Here is a 17,651-nt window from a genome sequence, read left to right as displayed (position 1 = left end):
AAATTCTCATATAGGTGGCTGCTGCTGCTTAAGTCTGACCATGAATGTCTTCATGGGGTTTTGAAAGTAAGTAATTTTGTAAGCTACTTATAAAGTCCATTGCAAATTGTAACACTACTGACGTTTCTCAAATTAGGAGGCAATTCTAAATTTCTTTTTTTACTGACGAAACAATATATAACCATTGTTGCAGCCAGTAATTTTAAAATAAAGTCTAATTATTGCAGTACAGGTATGGGATCTTGAATCAGGAATCCCATTATCCATAGAGTCCATTTTAATAAAATAATTAAATTTTTTTCCTGTAATAGTTTTAAAACTGTGGCATGTACTTGATCCCAACTAAGATATAATGTATCCTTACTGGAGTAAAAACAATCCTATTGGGTTTCTTGAATGTTTATTGTTTAGTAAACTTAAGGTGTAGAGATCCAAATTAAGGATAGATTCTGGATAACGAGTCCCATACCTGTAATATTTGTAGACCCTGTTACCTTGAATGATTATGATAAATGTGAGATTTTGGTGAAAAGGGGCGTTGAGAAACTGCAAGAGTACATCATACTTCAAGCCTTAAATCATTCATACCCTGAAATAAAGTGTCCACCAAGGTGGACAATAGTTGAGAATTTATAGTATTTACCTCTTTCTCGTCATCATATTTGATAGGTGCAGCTGTGATATATTCTCTTATCTCAGCTATTTTTGGTGCACTGTACACCACTTTATAGGAAATGTGTACAGATATAGGATCTGTAATCCAGAATGCTTGGGACCTTGGGTTTTCCAAATAATGGATCTTTCCATACTTTGTATCCTTGTACCTTAAGTCTACTAGAAAATGGTTTTGCTTCCACAAGGATTCATTATATCTTAGTTTGGATCAAGTACAAAGTACTATTTTATTATTACAGATAAAAAGGAAATCATGTTAAAAAATTTGGATTATTTGGATAAAATGGAGTCTATGGAAGACGGCCTTTCCATAATTCAGGGCTTTTTGGATAATGTGTTCCTGGATAATGGATCCCATACCTGTACTTTTATAAAATTATTGAAGTAATTGTTATACCCTTGACTTTATGTAATTCTACACAGCTAGCCTTGTATGTCTGCTGATTTGCACATGCGTGGGGAATGCAATACTCCTTGCTCTGCTAAGGTAAATGGATTTATTTTTCAAGGTTGACAAAATATACAGAACATTTGTAGTTTTCAGAATCCACTTGTAATTTTACCCTTGGTAGCGCCTAAAGATGCACATGTGGCATTTTGTCTGCTTTTTCTTCCATGCCTTTTATAGATTTGGTGTTGAAATGCATAGAATTCTTGTAGATCACTTCACAACATGATCAATTGTTATTGCACAAAGGTATGGCTTGATTTTGTTTTTTTTTTTGTTTTTTTTTTTTACCTTGAACAGGATCCTTGCCCCATGATTAAAGGCTTAATGTTTGGCCATGTGCAGTAACCCATAGCAAATAATACGATGTTTGCTGTTTGACAGGCGAGAGTAAAAGTTACTTGTTATTGGTTGCTACTGGTGATTAGACCTGTTGCAAATTCTGCACCTTTTTTAACCCCCTTGGTGTGTGAACTTTGATGGAAGAGAAATGCATAAATGAATATGTATGACATTACATAACATTACTGCTTGCTCCTTATCTATTTCAGTCTGTGCATCTAGGACGTGTTTGGTTTTCATCTGTTCCTTAAAGCGTATAAACAACAACGGTATTTCTATAACATTCTTAATTCACTTCTGTACTATAGCTGAGTAAAGCACAGCTTTTAAAACTGCTCCAACTTGTTAAACTTGTTTGTTCTTCCGCTAGGAAACCCAATATTGCCATGATATCACACTGGGCAATGAATAACTTTCTGCTGCTCTTATACAGACACACTTACTATCTCCTATCTGAACTCCATGCCCACAAATATTTGTTCAAAGTTATTGTGCCCAAGTAATTGCTGTGCTTGGCATGCTGCAACCTGAGAACAGCCATGAGTGGGGTGCTGGTAGTTGAAAAATGAATAAGTGCCCTTAATGGACCATCAAATACAGAACAACTGTGCCAGACAGGGGAAGTGCAGTCTTATTTGTTATCCTTTTCATGCTTTGTAGACACAGAGTGACCATTGTGTTCAATAGACTGCCATTCCCTGTGGCAGCACTGCAGTAAAGCACTATCCGACAAAACAACGGAGGAGGGCACACATTAAAAACAGATTTCTGGATATCTAAAAATTTTTCAACATATGTTTTATGTTATCCATTTCTACAGTGTGCATTTCATAGTATATGTTAAAGGTTCTGCACCGCTGTCAAGTATAACAGGAATGCCTGCAAACGGTTTTCCAGGAAAATTCCTGATTCTCTTAACTGTGCCAAATACTAAATAAAAAAAGTGGAACCTAGACTATATAGTTCCTTCTCTGGAAAAAAATGACCTTTTTTTTTTTTTATAACAAGACAGTAGGAGCATTGTATTTTGTATGGTATAATATACCAAGCAGTAGCCTTATTAGACTCTCTTATAGAGAAAAAGCTTTTATTACATGTTATTCATGCCTGTGGATTGACATGGCATTATCAAGATGCTCAGTGGAATGAAAAGAAAGACTTGAATACTTTTAACTGTAATACTGTGAATGGCTTTTCAGATGTTCACTTAAACGAGGCCTAGTTTGGGGTAACCTTTAATATGAACTAATTAAGCTATTTGCAGTATCACAATGGGAGTATTGGAAGGTTTTTATTTTTCATTTGTCATCCTTCCTGATAGAAATCAGCTGGAGATTGGTAACTTGGATGCAAGTGCAGAAAAATAAGAGCCGTTAAATCTCCCTGTAATCCTCTCTTTTGGGGTACTAGTTAGTAGTGACAATGCTAGGCATGTGCAAGACCTCTCTGACAGTCACATGCACAACCTAAGGCAATAAGTGATTTGTGCATGACTATCTGAGGGCAGACTAATTGAACTATTTACAGACCTAGCCATGGCAAAAGGTGCAGCTGGTTACTACTTAAACCTCTTAATTTTACTAATAATTACATTTACAGAGGGCGCACAGCCATTTTGGTAACATCAGGACAAAGTTTTGGAGTAAAATCCAGGAAAACATGATATAAAATCGGGGAACAGCACCTACTGAAGAAGAACATAAAGTTTTCTGCTTCTTGCTGTGACTTTCTGGTGCTATTTTCCATCAGAGTCTAGTTTGGGGAGGAAAAGAGATTTTGCGAACCAAAAAGTAGGTAATGTGGTTACATTACACTAATGTCACATGTGGTGCAGTCTTGTTTTCTCTGCACCACGTGTGCTCCCCTCCAATGCGCAGTGTTTCACTGACACGCACAGCATTGGTCTGTGTGCAGATACACAGGGTGGATATTTTTTCTCGCCTATATTCACACATTTGGGGTGGGTTTGGATAAAATCCACCTGTTGCAAGTAGTGGCATTTAAGCAAATAAAAATCTGCATGGCTACATCTGAAGCTTCTATGCTGAATAACCCTTGATGAGAAAAAGAATTAAAAAAAAAAAAAGTAAAACCGGATGCTTTGCTGTGAACTTAGATTGATCATAATTTAGTTGGTATCAAGTTCAAAATACTTACGTTTACAAAGCAAAGGTCACTCGGTAAAAATGAAGAATTGTCTGTTTGAACAGTTACACACGTATGCCTTCTATTATCCAGTTTGCAAATACCACAAAGCAATTTCCCACAGTATCTGTATTTATTTAAAAAGTGTTTATAATATTAACTAAAACTGGGTACTGCACAGTTCTTCTCATTGTCTATAATTTTATTCATGTAAAGCCTGCGCTATGTAATTCTAATGCACTATACTTCTTTTTTTTTTTACTTTGTTTTTATTATCATTCGTATTTTCAGATTCTTTCTGCTCCTCAGATATCTTTGTTTAGACCAGTCTATCATGCTGTAAAAGGGTTGGTGCCATCCACCAGCAGTGGTTGTTGAACTTTTTGCATTCAAGCCCTTGAATGTCTAACCATTGATCAGGGCCCTATTTGTCATAGTAATGTTAAAGATAATTAAAGGAAAACAATGACGTATCACTGGTTCAACCAAGTATTCCTATAAGAGCAAAATGTTCATCCCAAATCTCATCTGAAATGATCTTCAGAAACTTGGTCTTTCATTTATACATAGGGGAGTGAATAAACATTCTCACCAAATATTCTCCCCATCAATGGGTCAGACCCACACGCACAGGGTCATGGCAAAAATCAGCAATCCTTGTGCTGCTTAAATGGGTAGTTTACCTTTAAGTTAGCTTTTAGTATGTTATAAAATGGTTAGTTCTAAGCAACTTTTCAACTGGACTTAATTTTTTTTTATAGTTTTTGAATTATTTGCCTTCTTCTTCTGATTCTTTCCAGCTTTCAAATGGGGGTCACTGACTCCATCTAAAAAAAAAAAAATGCTCTGTTTATTGTTAACATCTTTCTATTTAGCCCATCTCCTTGTCATATTCCAGTATCTTATGCAAATCGATGCATGGTTGCTAGGGTAATTTGGACCCTACTTCTTGGCTACTAGATTGCTTAAAATGCAAATTGCAGAGCTGCTGAATAAAAACCTAAATAATTCAAAAGCCTTAAATAATAAAAAATGAAAACCAATTGCAAATTGTTTCAGAATATCACTCTCTGCATCATACGAAAAGTTTTCTCAAAGGTGAACAACCCCTTTAAATACAAAATATTGAGACAATTTTTAATTCTTTTTTTTTGTTTGCTCATTTTAGGGTCAACTGTCAATATTACAAGACAAAATAGATCACCTAGAGCGCCTTTTAGCAGAAAATAACGAGATCATTTCAAATATAAGAGACTCTGTAATCAACCTGAGTGAGTCTGTGAAAGATGGACAGAAGAACTCGGACTCTCAAAATTTTAGTCGAGGATCATTCTCACAGCTTGAGCCGTCTTTACCTGTTTACCTTCCAATAAATAACGAGGACTGTCAGTTTGCGTCTGTAGCTGGTGGCCACAAATCCAATGTTCAGGTAACTTTTAATTTACCTATTTATATATTTTATATTGATTTCAGTGACATTTTGTTTATCCTTTGATTTATAAAATGTATAATAATGAGTGATACAAACACAGCAATGTTCTCCCCAGGCCATTTGTGACCGGCTGTTTTTCCTTGCCAACCGGCTCTGCTTTGTTCCCACTCTGTCCCCACATTGTGCATAGAAAAAGATTATTACAGAGTGGGGAACATGGGGAGGCACATTTATTTTTCCAGCCTGGCTTTTTTTCTGGGGAGAATACTGCACCATAAAAACTGGTGATTTACAATGCCCCGTTGAACCCTCAGTTTGTTTTCACACCATTGTTTGAATTCTACTGTGTTTTTGAATTATGTCAAACCGTAGGCACCAGAATAAGAATAGTGCATAAAATGATTCATGGTTGCTGCTATATAGCACGTGATAAAAACAAAATTGTTAATTTTGTGTTACTTTAACACCCCTACTAGTAAAACTACCAAAAACAGACATCATGGGTAAATGATGGACAGATATTGGAGCTTTCTGGATTACTGGTTTCCGGATAATAGATCACATAGTTGTAGTCACATCTTGTAAAAAAAAAAAAAAACCCCTCCTGTGTCATACACTTTGTATGCAAACACACACACCAATACAGTTGTATGTGTACTGAAAAGGCATAAGAACATTACCATCTTTACTTATTGCTTTTTCCAGGGGGTTATGTGAAGGAATTACGTTAGCATTTATTGGTTACCTGTTTAAAAGCAAACATCTTGTTTGTTATTATGGTTTACTGCACCGTCGCAAACTGAGTGACTTATTACATATGGTTTTTCACATGACTGTGACAGTCAAAACACTTTCTCACTACTGCTTATGTTTAGTGGATTACTGGTGGTTGGAAAAAAAATGTTGTCACTAATAATGGCCACACACTACCACTCCTTGCTCCCCAGTGATGTCATGTTGTGAACTAAAGAAACATTTTTTAGTATATGTGGAGAAAATCTATGATTTTTCATCACTTTTATAGAGGGAAATCACTTGGGCTTCATATCTGGACAACTGGAAGTCCAGTATGGGGAAAAAAAGCAACATTTTTTTTGGTAAAATGTAAAAACTGCAATTGTTTAACAAATGAGAAACCTCTATTTCATTCCTATTTTATCTATAGATGTTGGACGTATATGATATTCTGCCATTCGATAATCCAGATGGTGGAGTTTGGAAGCAAGGATTTGACATATCGTATGATGAACATGAATGGGATAATGAGCCACTTCAAGTTTTTCTTGTGCCTCACTCCCACAACGACCCAGGTAAAATGTGTGTTATAACCGTGGCATTGTGGTAAATATTTGCATTGTTCTCTTCTTTCACCCTGTTCATGATGTGACTGTGCGTTTAAGTGTACATAATGAACAATAGGGAAACAACAAGGGAAAATTGTGCTCACCACTAATTTTAATTTTTCAAACCATTAGGCGGGGGTGCAATGAGGCTGTGACCACGAAATACATATAGACAAATACAAGAGTCCTCTGCACTCAACCCATTATCAATATATTTAAGACAGAGACATTTTGTACATACTGCTACTGAAAAATGCATTACCCTTTAAACAAAACAGGGATTGTTTGTCCATATATTGCAATATATTTAAGCTGGCCAACTACGTCAAAGTCATCCCATATCTGGCCAGTCCTATGCCCTTGTTTAAAGGGTAAGGCATTTTTCAGTAGCAGTATGCACAAAACGTTTTGGCCCACATTAGGGCCTTTGATAAGGCCCTAATGTGGGCCGAAACGTTGGACACGTGAGTGATGTTGAAATAAACCTTTTTTTGATTGAAGATTTGGTGTGCTGGTCTACTTTGAACATTCTATACTCTGACTGACCAAGCACCCACATGTTAAAATAAAATGAAAAAATTATAAATATACCAATATATGTACACACACACACAAAAAACAGCTTTTATCTACACTCTTGTTGCAAAGAACTTCCATGTGTTGTATCAATTTCTCTGCACCCCCAGTTCCCACATATTCCTGATTTCTGATCTCATACCTGTACTCACAACACCAAACACAAGTTCTTGCTTACTATTGTTATTCTGTCAGAGACTACAATGGGAGTTTATTGTTGGTTTAACAGTAAATTAAGACTATCTGTTAGTTTGTATTTACTCTGTATAGCTGGAATGAGCATCTCTTGCTTAGGAGCAAGTTTGAATATAATGAACCAATACTTCAGGAAGTGTAAAAACATACAATGCTATCTTGGGCAAATCACATTTTTGTCTCAGTATTTCCTCATAACTCTCATGCCAAAGTAAAGCGAAGCAAGACATTTGACAAATGCAAATTTAGCTAGTTTATGACTCATGAATTGTATTAGTAAGGCACGCACATATCTGACAATATCTGCCACACAACTGGTATGTGCAACAAGCCTATGTTGTCCTGGCTTATAGTAACAGTAGATCTTTCACAATGCAAAGTGAAAACAGAAAGTTAGGGTTCAAAGGTTTTTGTTTTTAACTTCCCACCTAATGAAAAATATTTTTGGCAGACGGGTAAATGATAAAAATCTATTAACTGAATGCTAGTTTTAAAGGACACATTTCTAACAATTGTTGTTCAGGTCCAGTAACATGCATTCATTTTAAAATGCAATAACGCATTCCCATGAACAATAGAAAAATGTAACTGAGGCAAAAGCATAATTAAAAAAAATTCTGTGTCTGCATTCTCCTGTTTCTTATGCTATTAACTAAACCATCAATCAATCCATAAAAATGTATAGTATTTCAGAGTGAAAGTACTTCAGTGACTAATAGAAAAATAATTTACCCACCTGACTGTAATTAATGGAGCTGCTTCATCTTATGCATAAAAGAAGGTTTTAAGGTCTTCTAAGTATTTAACTCTTTCACTGACAGCTGCCTGACTACCTGGCAGCAGATTTTTGAACATTTTGATCCTTCACTTAAGGGGCATTTCTTGGTTAAAAATTATATATATTTTTTTTTTTTAGCTTTTGAAAATTTCTAAATTTGTATTGTTTTATAAAGACATTTATGCATAAATAAATCAGGTATACAATATAGAACCTGAACAACAAAGGTCTCTATAATAATATATTGTCAAACAGCTCATATGTAAAGCCCTACTTCATGTAAATAAAGCTTTTTCAAATGAATACACTTGTTAAGTGCCTTTGGATAATCATAAACAGAAAATTGCAATTTTAATTACTAAGGGCCATAGTCTCAAAGCTTTCACTTCATCTTATCCCCCACATCAGGTACAAAAACGAAACATCATACATATGAATGCCAGGGGACCGCCTAACAGTTTGACATTCAATATGCATAGGATTCCCAAAGTTTCCAGAGTCCCACGTATGTTATCAACCCTGGGGTACAACAAAACACTTAGTGGCAGATTTACTAAGCTCGAGTGAATGGTTCGAATTTCGAAGTAAATTTTTGGGTACTTCGACCATGGAATAGGCTATATTCGACCATTCGACTTCAATTCGAACGTTTCAAAGTAAAAATCGTTCGACTATTCGATAATCGAAGTACTGTCTCTTTAAATAAAACTTCGACTTCATACTTCGCCAAATTAAAGCTACCGAAGTGCAATGTTAGCCTGTGGGGAGTTTTTGTTTGATCCTCTTTTACTGTTCTTTTTAAATATATAAAAGGGAGAGGGTAAAACTTCTTCAGTTTTGGAAACTTTTTTTTTCCTCTTTAAAATGTGAACTGGCCAATTGTTTCTTCCTATTACTGACCTATTTTTATATGCAATCCTTTAATATTAGAAAAATCTCATCTAGGAATTTTAATTTTTACAGTTTGCCCGTGCAATTTTTAAGATGAAAGTTTTCTTTGCACAGTTTTAAAGAGGGCATCTAGTACCAAGTTGCAATTTCAATATAGAAGGAATATGCTTTAAATTATTACCTTTGCCTGCTTTTATGAAAATTTGCTGAAAAACCTTACTCAACCGTACCTCACTTGACCTGGCCACATACCAAGGCTGTTCTGGAGAGCTGCAGGACCCAACATTACAGTAACTGTATAACTTTCAGTGTGTGAGAGCAGAGCTATAATTGGCTATCCACATGCTGCCGTGACAAGGACATGAACTTGAGAGGATCTGTGGGATGCTCTAATGAATTTAGTTTAAAGGAAACAATCAATATTTAGCAAAAAATCTGACATTGCGGGCTACATGATGAGGATGATCCATGCATTTCAGTAAGACTTTTCATTTTGATGCCCGTGCCAGTGATTATTCCTATGATTATAATGTGTGGCACTATACTACACTCTGACTAAAACACATCTTTGGTGTTTGATAAAACTCAGTTGTTTTTTTAGAGTGAGAACCATACATCAACACCTTTTCTCTGTCAGGCTAATTTCTTGGCAGCATAAACCTGTTTATCAGAAATAACCTGCCTCAGTGTAGCAGTCTTGTCCTCGATGCAGTTAGGAGCAAATTCATCTGACTTGAAATGATGAGAACATTTTAAAGGAGAAGGAAAGCTACAGAGGCATTTTATTGCCAATAGATTAGCTGCAATAGTGCAAGCTAGAATGCTATATTTATTCTGTAGAATGTTTTACCATACCTGAGTAAAAAGCTCTAGAAACTCTGTTTGTTTAGGATAGGAGCTGCAGTATTAACATGGTGTGACATCACTTCCTGTCTGAGTCTCTCCCTGCTCTGGGATAAGATTACAGCAGAGAAGGGGGGGGGGGGAAGAGGAGCAAACTGAGCATGCTCTTGCCCAGGGCAATGAGGTTTAAGCTAAAGGAAGGAAGTCTGATACAGAAGCCCATGTGTACACAATAGGAGGAAAGAAATGGTGTTTCTTTTGACAGGGGACTCAGAGCAGCACTACTTTGGGGGTTTACTGGTATATTTAGATGGACCTTTCTGATAAGGCTTACTTAGTTTTAACCTTTCCTTCTCCTTTAAACTGGACATTTTTAATCTCGGTTCACATTTTCTGCGGTCTTCATTTCTCCTAACTTTGCTAGCTTTACTGGAGAAACCACAATAGCATTTGGTTCCTGACTGAAGTGCTCGTTTACTAATTCAAACACAAGTGTAGAGAGCATGAATTCATGATATTCAGAAAGGTATACACATCCATACATGTTTATTTGCAACTTGTTCCAATGCATACTTTCAGAATACTTTGCAGAATTATGCTCCAGTGCACACATTGATGCAAGGAAACCCAGGAATTCTCATCAACTTGGAATTAGCTGTAATTCTTGGGTTCCTCTAGCAGCTTGCATCAGTAGTTGTGCAAACTTAATCAGGCACTAATGCTATTATTAAGCCACATTATTAACACAAATGTTGGGGGGGAAACTGCTGGAATTCTGGGAATCTCTCATGATGCCAGCCGCTGCTTTGCTGTGGGATGCTGCCAAGGTTAATGACACTTTCTGCATTCCTTTTCATGAGTTTCTCATTCTCACTGTACTCACTTGATACTGATTGCTGACCCCAAAATGTTGCTTCAACATATTAAACATGCCTCTTTTTCTCTTGAAAGAGTGAAGCATAACCAAGCACAAGTAATGTCCATCAATTCAAGACTTCAGGCTGTCATTGCCAGCAAAGGGTTTTCAACCAAGTATTAGAAATGAACATTTTATTTTCAGTTTTTTAATTTGTCCAATTACTTTTGAGCCCCTGAAATGAAGTGAAGTAAAAAGGCTTTAGTTCCTCACATTTTTATGCAATCTTTTTGTTCAACCCACTGAATTAAAGCTTAAAGTCTGCAGTTTAACTGCATCTGAGTTGTTTCATTTAAAATTCATTGTGGTAATGTACAGAACCAAAATTAGAAAAATAAATGTACTTGTTTTTAGGCATTCTAACAGAATCCCTTAAAAAAAAAAGACATCTATCAGGAAAAACATTTTCCTTCCTGACTTCAGTTCAGAGATCACAATGCATTCTGAAATATGATGCATTTCATGTTTCTTCAATTACAACACACTGTAGTAGAACACTTTACCCTCCTCCTTTTCTCCCTTGGAGAATTTTGCACAGGGAAAGATTTTCTGAAGAAATGCCGATCTTTTGTGAATTTTTAAACCGTTCTGCAACTAAATATTACACATACTATGTATCACAAATAGATCAGGAATATCACACCTTAATCAAGAAATGTTTTTTTTTATATAAAATTTTATAGAACCTTTCATTGAATCCAGAGATGCATTAATCCAATTTATATTTCTTAGGGCTTGCTACTAAACTATTCATATACTACTAAATTTTTTAAATCCTCCATCCCCAGATGTTTATACTTAAAACTTGAATTTTTCTGGTCAAGTTTTTAAAGGGGGCAACTCAAAATTTTCGAGATTTATTATACCCCAAAGCTGCTAAAATCTGAAAATACTCCAGCTCAAAACTCATGTAGAAATCAGATGTCCTTGAAGATGTTTCTAGACACCCTGAGCGACGCTGGTTTTTTTGTCTTATACTCCCATAAATACGATTTGTTGCAGCAACAATTCAATAAAGTCAAGTTTTCAGGGTGTTGATTCAAAAACGTCATACGATTCGAATTGAAGCACAATTTATCACGATGTTATTCTGCACTGAGTTTTCAAGCAGATTTTTTGGTAAATGAGTTAAATTCGTGGGTGGGAGTCAGGTTGACTTTGTTTTAATAAAAATATTAGATAAATTAGAGTTTTAGTAAATACCCCCCTTAGCGTAGTGCCACTGGGGTTACATTCTTTCGAGTGGTTTGGTAATATCTTAGGATAAACTTCTACAAGCAAGATTAAATGCCAATAGCAGTTTATATTCTCGCAAGCAGGCTCCTAACCATGGTCTGTCAAGAACTTTAAGTATTCTTTATATGCAAGCAATCAGCCTGGTGTGGCCTTTACCTAATAAGTACTTTTCTCCCAGTATTAGTATTTATATAGATGTAATGAACTGTTTGAGGGTTTCATAGCTTATAACTGGCAACGGGTCATACCAGCCACAATTGAAAAGTTAAAAATTAATAGATGAAAAATGTGCATTTTCTGACGTGTCAGACTAAATAAACCAAAAAGCTATCATTTCTGTCATACTGAATCAGGACAATTGTGCATTATACCCTCCCTTGTAAAGCTAGCTTGTTCCATGATAATCATGGTTTGTCCTTTATTTGATGACATAAAATCATCCTTGATTTTGATGAAGTTTGCTCCTTTTCATAGTATGGTTCTCCATTTATATCTTTTTTCTTAATCCGTTTGTGCTTTAAAACTTTTGAAAAGGCCTTGAAATTTTGTCTGTATGATATTATTTTTTTTCAAAACATTTTTGAACATACTTTGCATACATACTTTTGTTTTTAGGTTGGCTGAAAACATTTGATGATTATTTCAGAGATCAGACGCAACACATACTTAATAATATGGTTATTAAGCTTCAAGAAGATAAGAGAAGGAAGTTTATGTGGTCTGAAATCTCCTACTTTGCCAAATGGTGGGATGGTATAGATAACCAAAAAAAGGAAGCAGTGAAAAGGTAAATGTTGCAAATCTCACTATACGGCAAAAACCTGCATAAGAATTATTATTATTAGAGGGGAAGTTAAGCACCAATTAAGTTTTAATATTTTTATTTATTGTGCATTGGATTAAAGGGACAGTAACATCAAAAAAATTTACAAAACAATTTGTTAGAATACATCGAAAAAAAAAGACAAATTAAATTTGAAAATAGCAAAGGCTTTATTAAGAAAAAACTTACAGAAACTCCACTTCCTGTCTTCTTCAGAAAAGCGACATGACAACCATCCATTGGGCGGCGCTTGATTTCTCCTCCCAGGCTCTCTGTTGCTGGATCCTTTCCTTCAGTGCTTCCGTGCTATCTAGTGCAGCGGCACTTCCAGCATGAACTCTCTGCAGATGAAACCGGCCCACTAGAACACAATAGCAGAGCAGTGTCGGTAAGGGAGCTGGGTTGTCGTGCAATTTCTCATTGCTTTGGCTCTGAGCAAAGATGGCACTCGCACTGCGCAGGAGACGCTAAGTTGTAGAAGTTCATGCATTGTATAAGCTGACAACTACTGACAACACTCAACTCTTGCAACACTCAAATTCTCTCCGTGTTGCCATACAGCCTGTCACTACACACATCCAGGCACTTGTGTTGCGAATAACTACAATTCCCAGCACTCTCAAGACAGTAAAGTTTGTGACAAGGCGCAGACAGTTGCAGTGTTGCCTACCTGTCCTGCGGCTCAATCATTCTCCCCTTGCCATACTCTGCTGTCTTTGGTTCCCTGTGCGATCCCAGGCCACGGCACTTTGCTCTAAAGGGTGACCCCTCGTCACAGCGCACACAAATCCAGAGGAACCGGGAGCGCCCAACCTGCGCAGGCCAGTGAAGTTCTGCCACTTGTAGTAATGGAGCAGAAGGGCTGTCCACTCCTTGCGCCACCATCCATCCATCTAGAAACCCTCTCCCCTCAAGGCGCTGTCTCCCAGGTCCTCTGCCTTTCCGATTCCACCTCTCCCTTGTCCTTATGGCGGGGGCTGTGCTGGTGTTGCTGCAGGTGCTCAGGGGTGGTGGGAATCGGCTTCATCCTCAGGGAGCGAGTGAAGCACAAGCTAAAGCATCTAGAGCAGCAGCCAGGCTGCAAATGATGTACAAGGGCGCTCCAATGAGACAAGGATCTTTATCCTCACTATATTGCAAGAACTGAACCCCAAACTACAAGTAGTTGTCAGCGGATACAATGCATGAACTTGGACGTCTCCTGCGCAGTGCGAGTGCCATCTTTGCCCAGAGCCAAAGCAATGAGAAATAGCACATGACTACCCAGCTCCCTTACCGACACTGCTCTGCTATTGTGTTCTATTGGGCCGGTTTCGTCTGCAGAGAGTTCATGCTGGAAGCGCCGCTGCACTAGATAGCACGGAAGCAATGAAGGAAAGGATCCATCAGCAGAGAGCCAGGGAGGAGAAATCAGACGCCACTCCATGGATGGTCGCCTTTTCTGAAGAGGACAGGAAGTGGAGTTTCTGTAAGTTATTTCTTAATAAAGCCTTTGCTATTTTAAATTTTAATTTGTCTTGGTGTTTTTTTTTCGATGTATTTTTTTCGAATTTGTTTGTAAAAATGTTTGATGTTACTGTTCCTTTAATGTATGTTCCATAGGCATAAGTATGATGTCTGGTTAAGTTACTGCCCCCTGTTAAAGCCAAACTAACTTTCCATATATAAACTGTATATAATAGCTTTCCCAATGCCACTGTAATAGGCGTTTGCCTTTGCACATAAGTTAATAATTCACAAGACTGTGCAACCCAAGAAAAATATAAATATTTATTTAGAGTTAATTATTGGCAAATGGAAATAGCCATGCTTAGTTCTGAAGGATACAATTTATTTTAAGACCCTAATGCTTAGCATGCTTGTTCAGTTTATTGTATAGTGCCTGGTATATCTATACTTCTAAAACCTATTCTGTATACAAGTGCAAATTTCTGCTACAATTTTGGCAAATACACTTTGTGAGTAAAGCTGGCTATACACTGCAACATCGAGGCGAGATCACCAAGCGAGTGCATCTGGGCCTGATTTGGCTACCCACATGCAGGTTCAAATTGGGCTGATCAGAGATCATTGGCGCCAGCTGCTCATACACCAAGACCTGAGGAGGACCACATCAACACGCTGGTCTTTGTCTGGCAGGATTTTCAGTTCTACCTGATTGATATAACATTGGTTTGCAGTCCCATTGGTCAGGCCAATAGCTGCCAACTTGCTTTGGAGAGACCGAATCAGCAGATTTTACCAACCTGTGGCCACCTTTAGTATTTGTTTTTTCTGGAGAGTGAGAAACTCTGTTCAAATACATTTTTTACGGGGTTTTTTTTAAAAAAATTAAGACTTTTCTAATAGCTCAGTAGCTGTTATATCAGTAAACTGGATAGCTGGTAGAACTTGTTTACCTGCAGCAGTAAGTTATTTCACACGGCATTGTAGAAAAAAGGTAGTAAAAGGCTTGGCACAAACCGGACCTCAAACCGATTGCCATGGCATGCAAAATGTCGGGATGATGCACATACGGTCCTAAAATCATACTAAAAGATTTGTATGACTTTATCTTTGCATCTATAGCCAGCTCAAAGATGTTAGGTGATACATGGCCTGCAGAATCCATGGAAGGACTAGGTAACCTGTTTGGCTTGGTCGCTGCTCAAAGAGCTGTGCAGTCTGCTATATCAAAACTTGTTTTGGGGCTGCTGTGGCATCATCAAAAGCTGTTTTTAGGCTAACGTGCAGCAGCAGAGCTATCATCTCACAAAAATTTTAGATGCATATTGCTGTGATCTTTTAGACAGCTTTGTACTTGTTCGTGAAACATTTACCTTCCAAATTAAGGCAGTCCCTTCCAGAGAAATGCAATTTAAAAATGAAAGGTGGGAAAAAACATCAATTGTAGGGAATAGGCCATGTTACATTTAGTCGTGATTATTCAAGCTCTTTTTTTTTTTTTTTCTTCAACGATCACATAAAGATTCATTAATGTAGCCTTCAGTGTTAATCCCTATTTATTTGCTGATTCTTTGTATGATATAAATAGCATTTCCTGTCAGCCAGCAAAAGTTGTTAATTAATGTCCGGAAATGTATTCCTTAGGTTGATTGAACTTGAGCAGTTTGAAATTGCAACAGGTGGATGGGTTATGCCTGATGAAGCTACACCTCACTATTTTTCCTTGGTTGACCAACTCATAGAAGGACATCAATGGCTGGAGAAAAATTTGGGTAATATATATTTATTCATTACCTGTAGTTTTGTTGGGTTGTAAACTGAGTAAATGTCTATGATCAAAGCATAAGAACATTCAAGTTTGAGTATTAGTTTCAGTATTACTTTGTACATCTTCCCAGTGCTGTTCCTAGTTTTTAGCCTTTTCAGTGTAACTGAATGTAGGATCTGGCACTGGTTATAAAGCAACGTATTGCCTGATTTGTAGATTCTATATTTCCTGTCAGATCTGTGATCTGTTCTGCACAGATGTTTGCACTGTAATGCACAGTGGTTCAAATAGCAACCAGCCTCCAAACAGTTACAAAAAAAATAAACCCATGCCTTCCTTAACAGATAGTTATTAGTGTCTGGCATCTGTTGTAGCTGTGATGTGAGACTTTGTAGCTGGACAAAGACTAGACTCTGGCACCTACAGTATATGAACAGCATCTCTAGCCGATCAAAACTTGTATTTTAAAACTTGCTGATATAAAATAGATATGGTTTTTGTTATTTGTAAGATCTGATTGTGTGGTTTTAAGCAAGCTGGTTTACAAAGTTTCTCCCTGTGGAGTCAATAATTTAATAATTAAAATGTTTGAATTTGCATAAAACATTACAACAAACTAAATACAACTAAAGAATGATGTGTATTTTCTTGCATCTAGTTATATTCCTCTAATTCCCTCCAACTCTTTTACCTATTCTTTTGGATGGATGTGTTTTTCTTTTAATGGCAGATCTGGGTGTATACATGATACTACACATTTAAGCAATAAAACAAAATCACACGAATTTAGAAGTAAAATATTAAGTGCAAAGTATTTAATTTCTTTTGAAACAGGTGTAAAACCAAAGTCTGGTTGGGCCATCGATCCATTTGGACACTCGCCCACTATGGCCTACCTTCTGAAAAGCTCAGGGTTGTCAAACATGCTAATCCAGAGAGTTCATTATTCCATTAAGAAATATCATGCATCAAAACATACGCTTGAATTTTTTTGGAGACAAAATTGGGGTAAGTGTCTATTTTGGGTATTATAAAATTAGCTTTTTAGATGCCATGACTATATTTTTAACCTCCCCCCCAATAATTAAAGGGGTACTGTGATAACTTTGATGTAGGTGATTTTAATGCATTTTACATTTTACTTGTAGATGTTAAAGCAATTCTTCAAGCATCTTCGAAGTGCAGCTATGAATTACCTAAGTAAAGGTGCTTTAAATCATTTTCTGTTGCATCACCAAGATCTTAAATTTGCTGCAGTAGCTTCATCAAGTGCAGGACCAGGGCAAACTTATCTGAAACACATGGCAGTGCTTTCAGTCTCTGCTCCCAAATCCTTATGTCACCCCTGGCAGTCTCAAGTTGCAGAACTGTTAATGTTGCTGTATCTACAATAGCTGTGCTGGGGTTGTTATTTGTTAGAATGTGTTAGAATGTGAGACATATTGATGACACTTTGCTAGTTTGAAGTATATCAGCACTTTCAATAGCTTTGCTACTGTATGTAGCAGAAGTATACCATCACTGCCATATAGCCGAGAATTACCTAAAGTATTTTTTCTTGGCTTCAGGAAATTTTACATTGAGTGGCAGCTATGTGAAGTCATTTGTCAGCTGTTTGTCTTTCCTGCTCTCTCACTGTCCCTCTACGTCCCTGTTGAAGGTCTAGCAGCACTTCCATTAGAGTGAACAGTTTTAAAAAGATATGAAGGTGACTCCCCTTGGAGCCCACAATGGGATCACCATCCTTCCTAGATACTCCGTCATCTGTGACCATTCTAAATGGTACATCATCTG

The 17,651-nt window shown here is 37.0% G+C and overlaps 1 protein-coding gene across 1 annotated transcript in view; it reads left to right on the top strand.

Moving 5' to 3' along the window:
* Window positions 1-17,651, top strand: part of man2a1.L (mannosidase, alpha, class 2A, member 1 L homeolog) — a 66,026-nt gene that overhangs the window by 9,654 nt on the left and 38,721 nt on the right. The window contains exons 2-6 of the mRNA XM_018264423.2: window positions 4,779-5,039; window positions 6,208-6,352; window positions 12,436-12,607; window positions 15,734-15,861; window positions 16,692-16,865. Coding sequence (XP_018119912.1) covers window positions 4,779-5,039; window positions 6,208-6,352; window positions 12,436-12,607; window positions 15,734-15,861; window positions 16,692-16,865 — 880 coding nt within the window. The remainder of the gene's footprint in view (window positions 1-4,778; window positions 5,040-6,207; window positions 6,353-12,435; window positions 12,608-15,733; window positions 15,862-16,691; window positions 16,866-17,651) is intronic.

The sequence above is a fragment of the Xenopus laevis genome, chromosome 1L (assembly GCF_017654675.1).
Source record: "Xenopus laevis strain J_2021 chromosome 1L, Xenopus_laevis_v10.1, whole genome shotgun sequence".
Taxonomy (NCBI): Eukaryota; Metazoa; Chordata; class Amphibia; order Anura; family Pipidae; genus Xenopus; species Xenopus laevis.
Note: the sequence above shows the minus strand (reverse complement) of the source record. Positions and strands in the feature narration are given on the sequence as shown.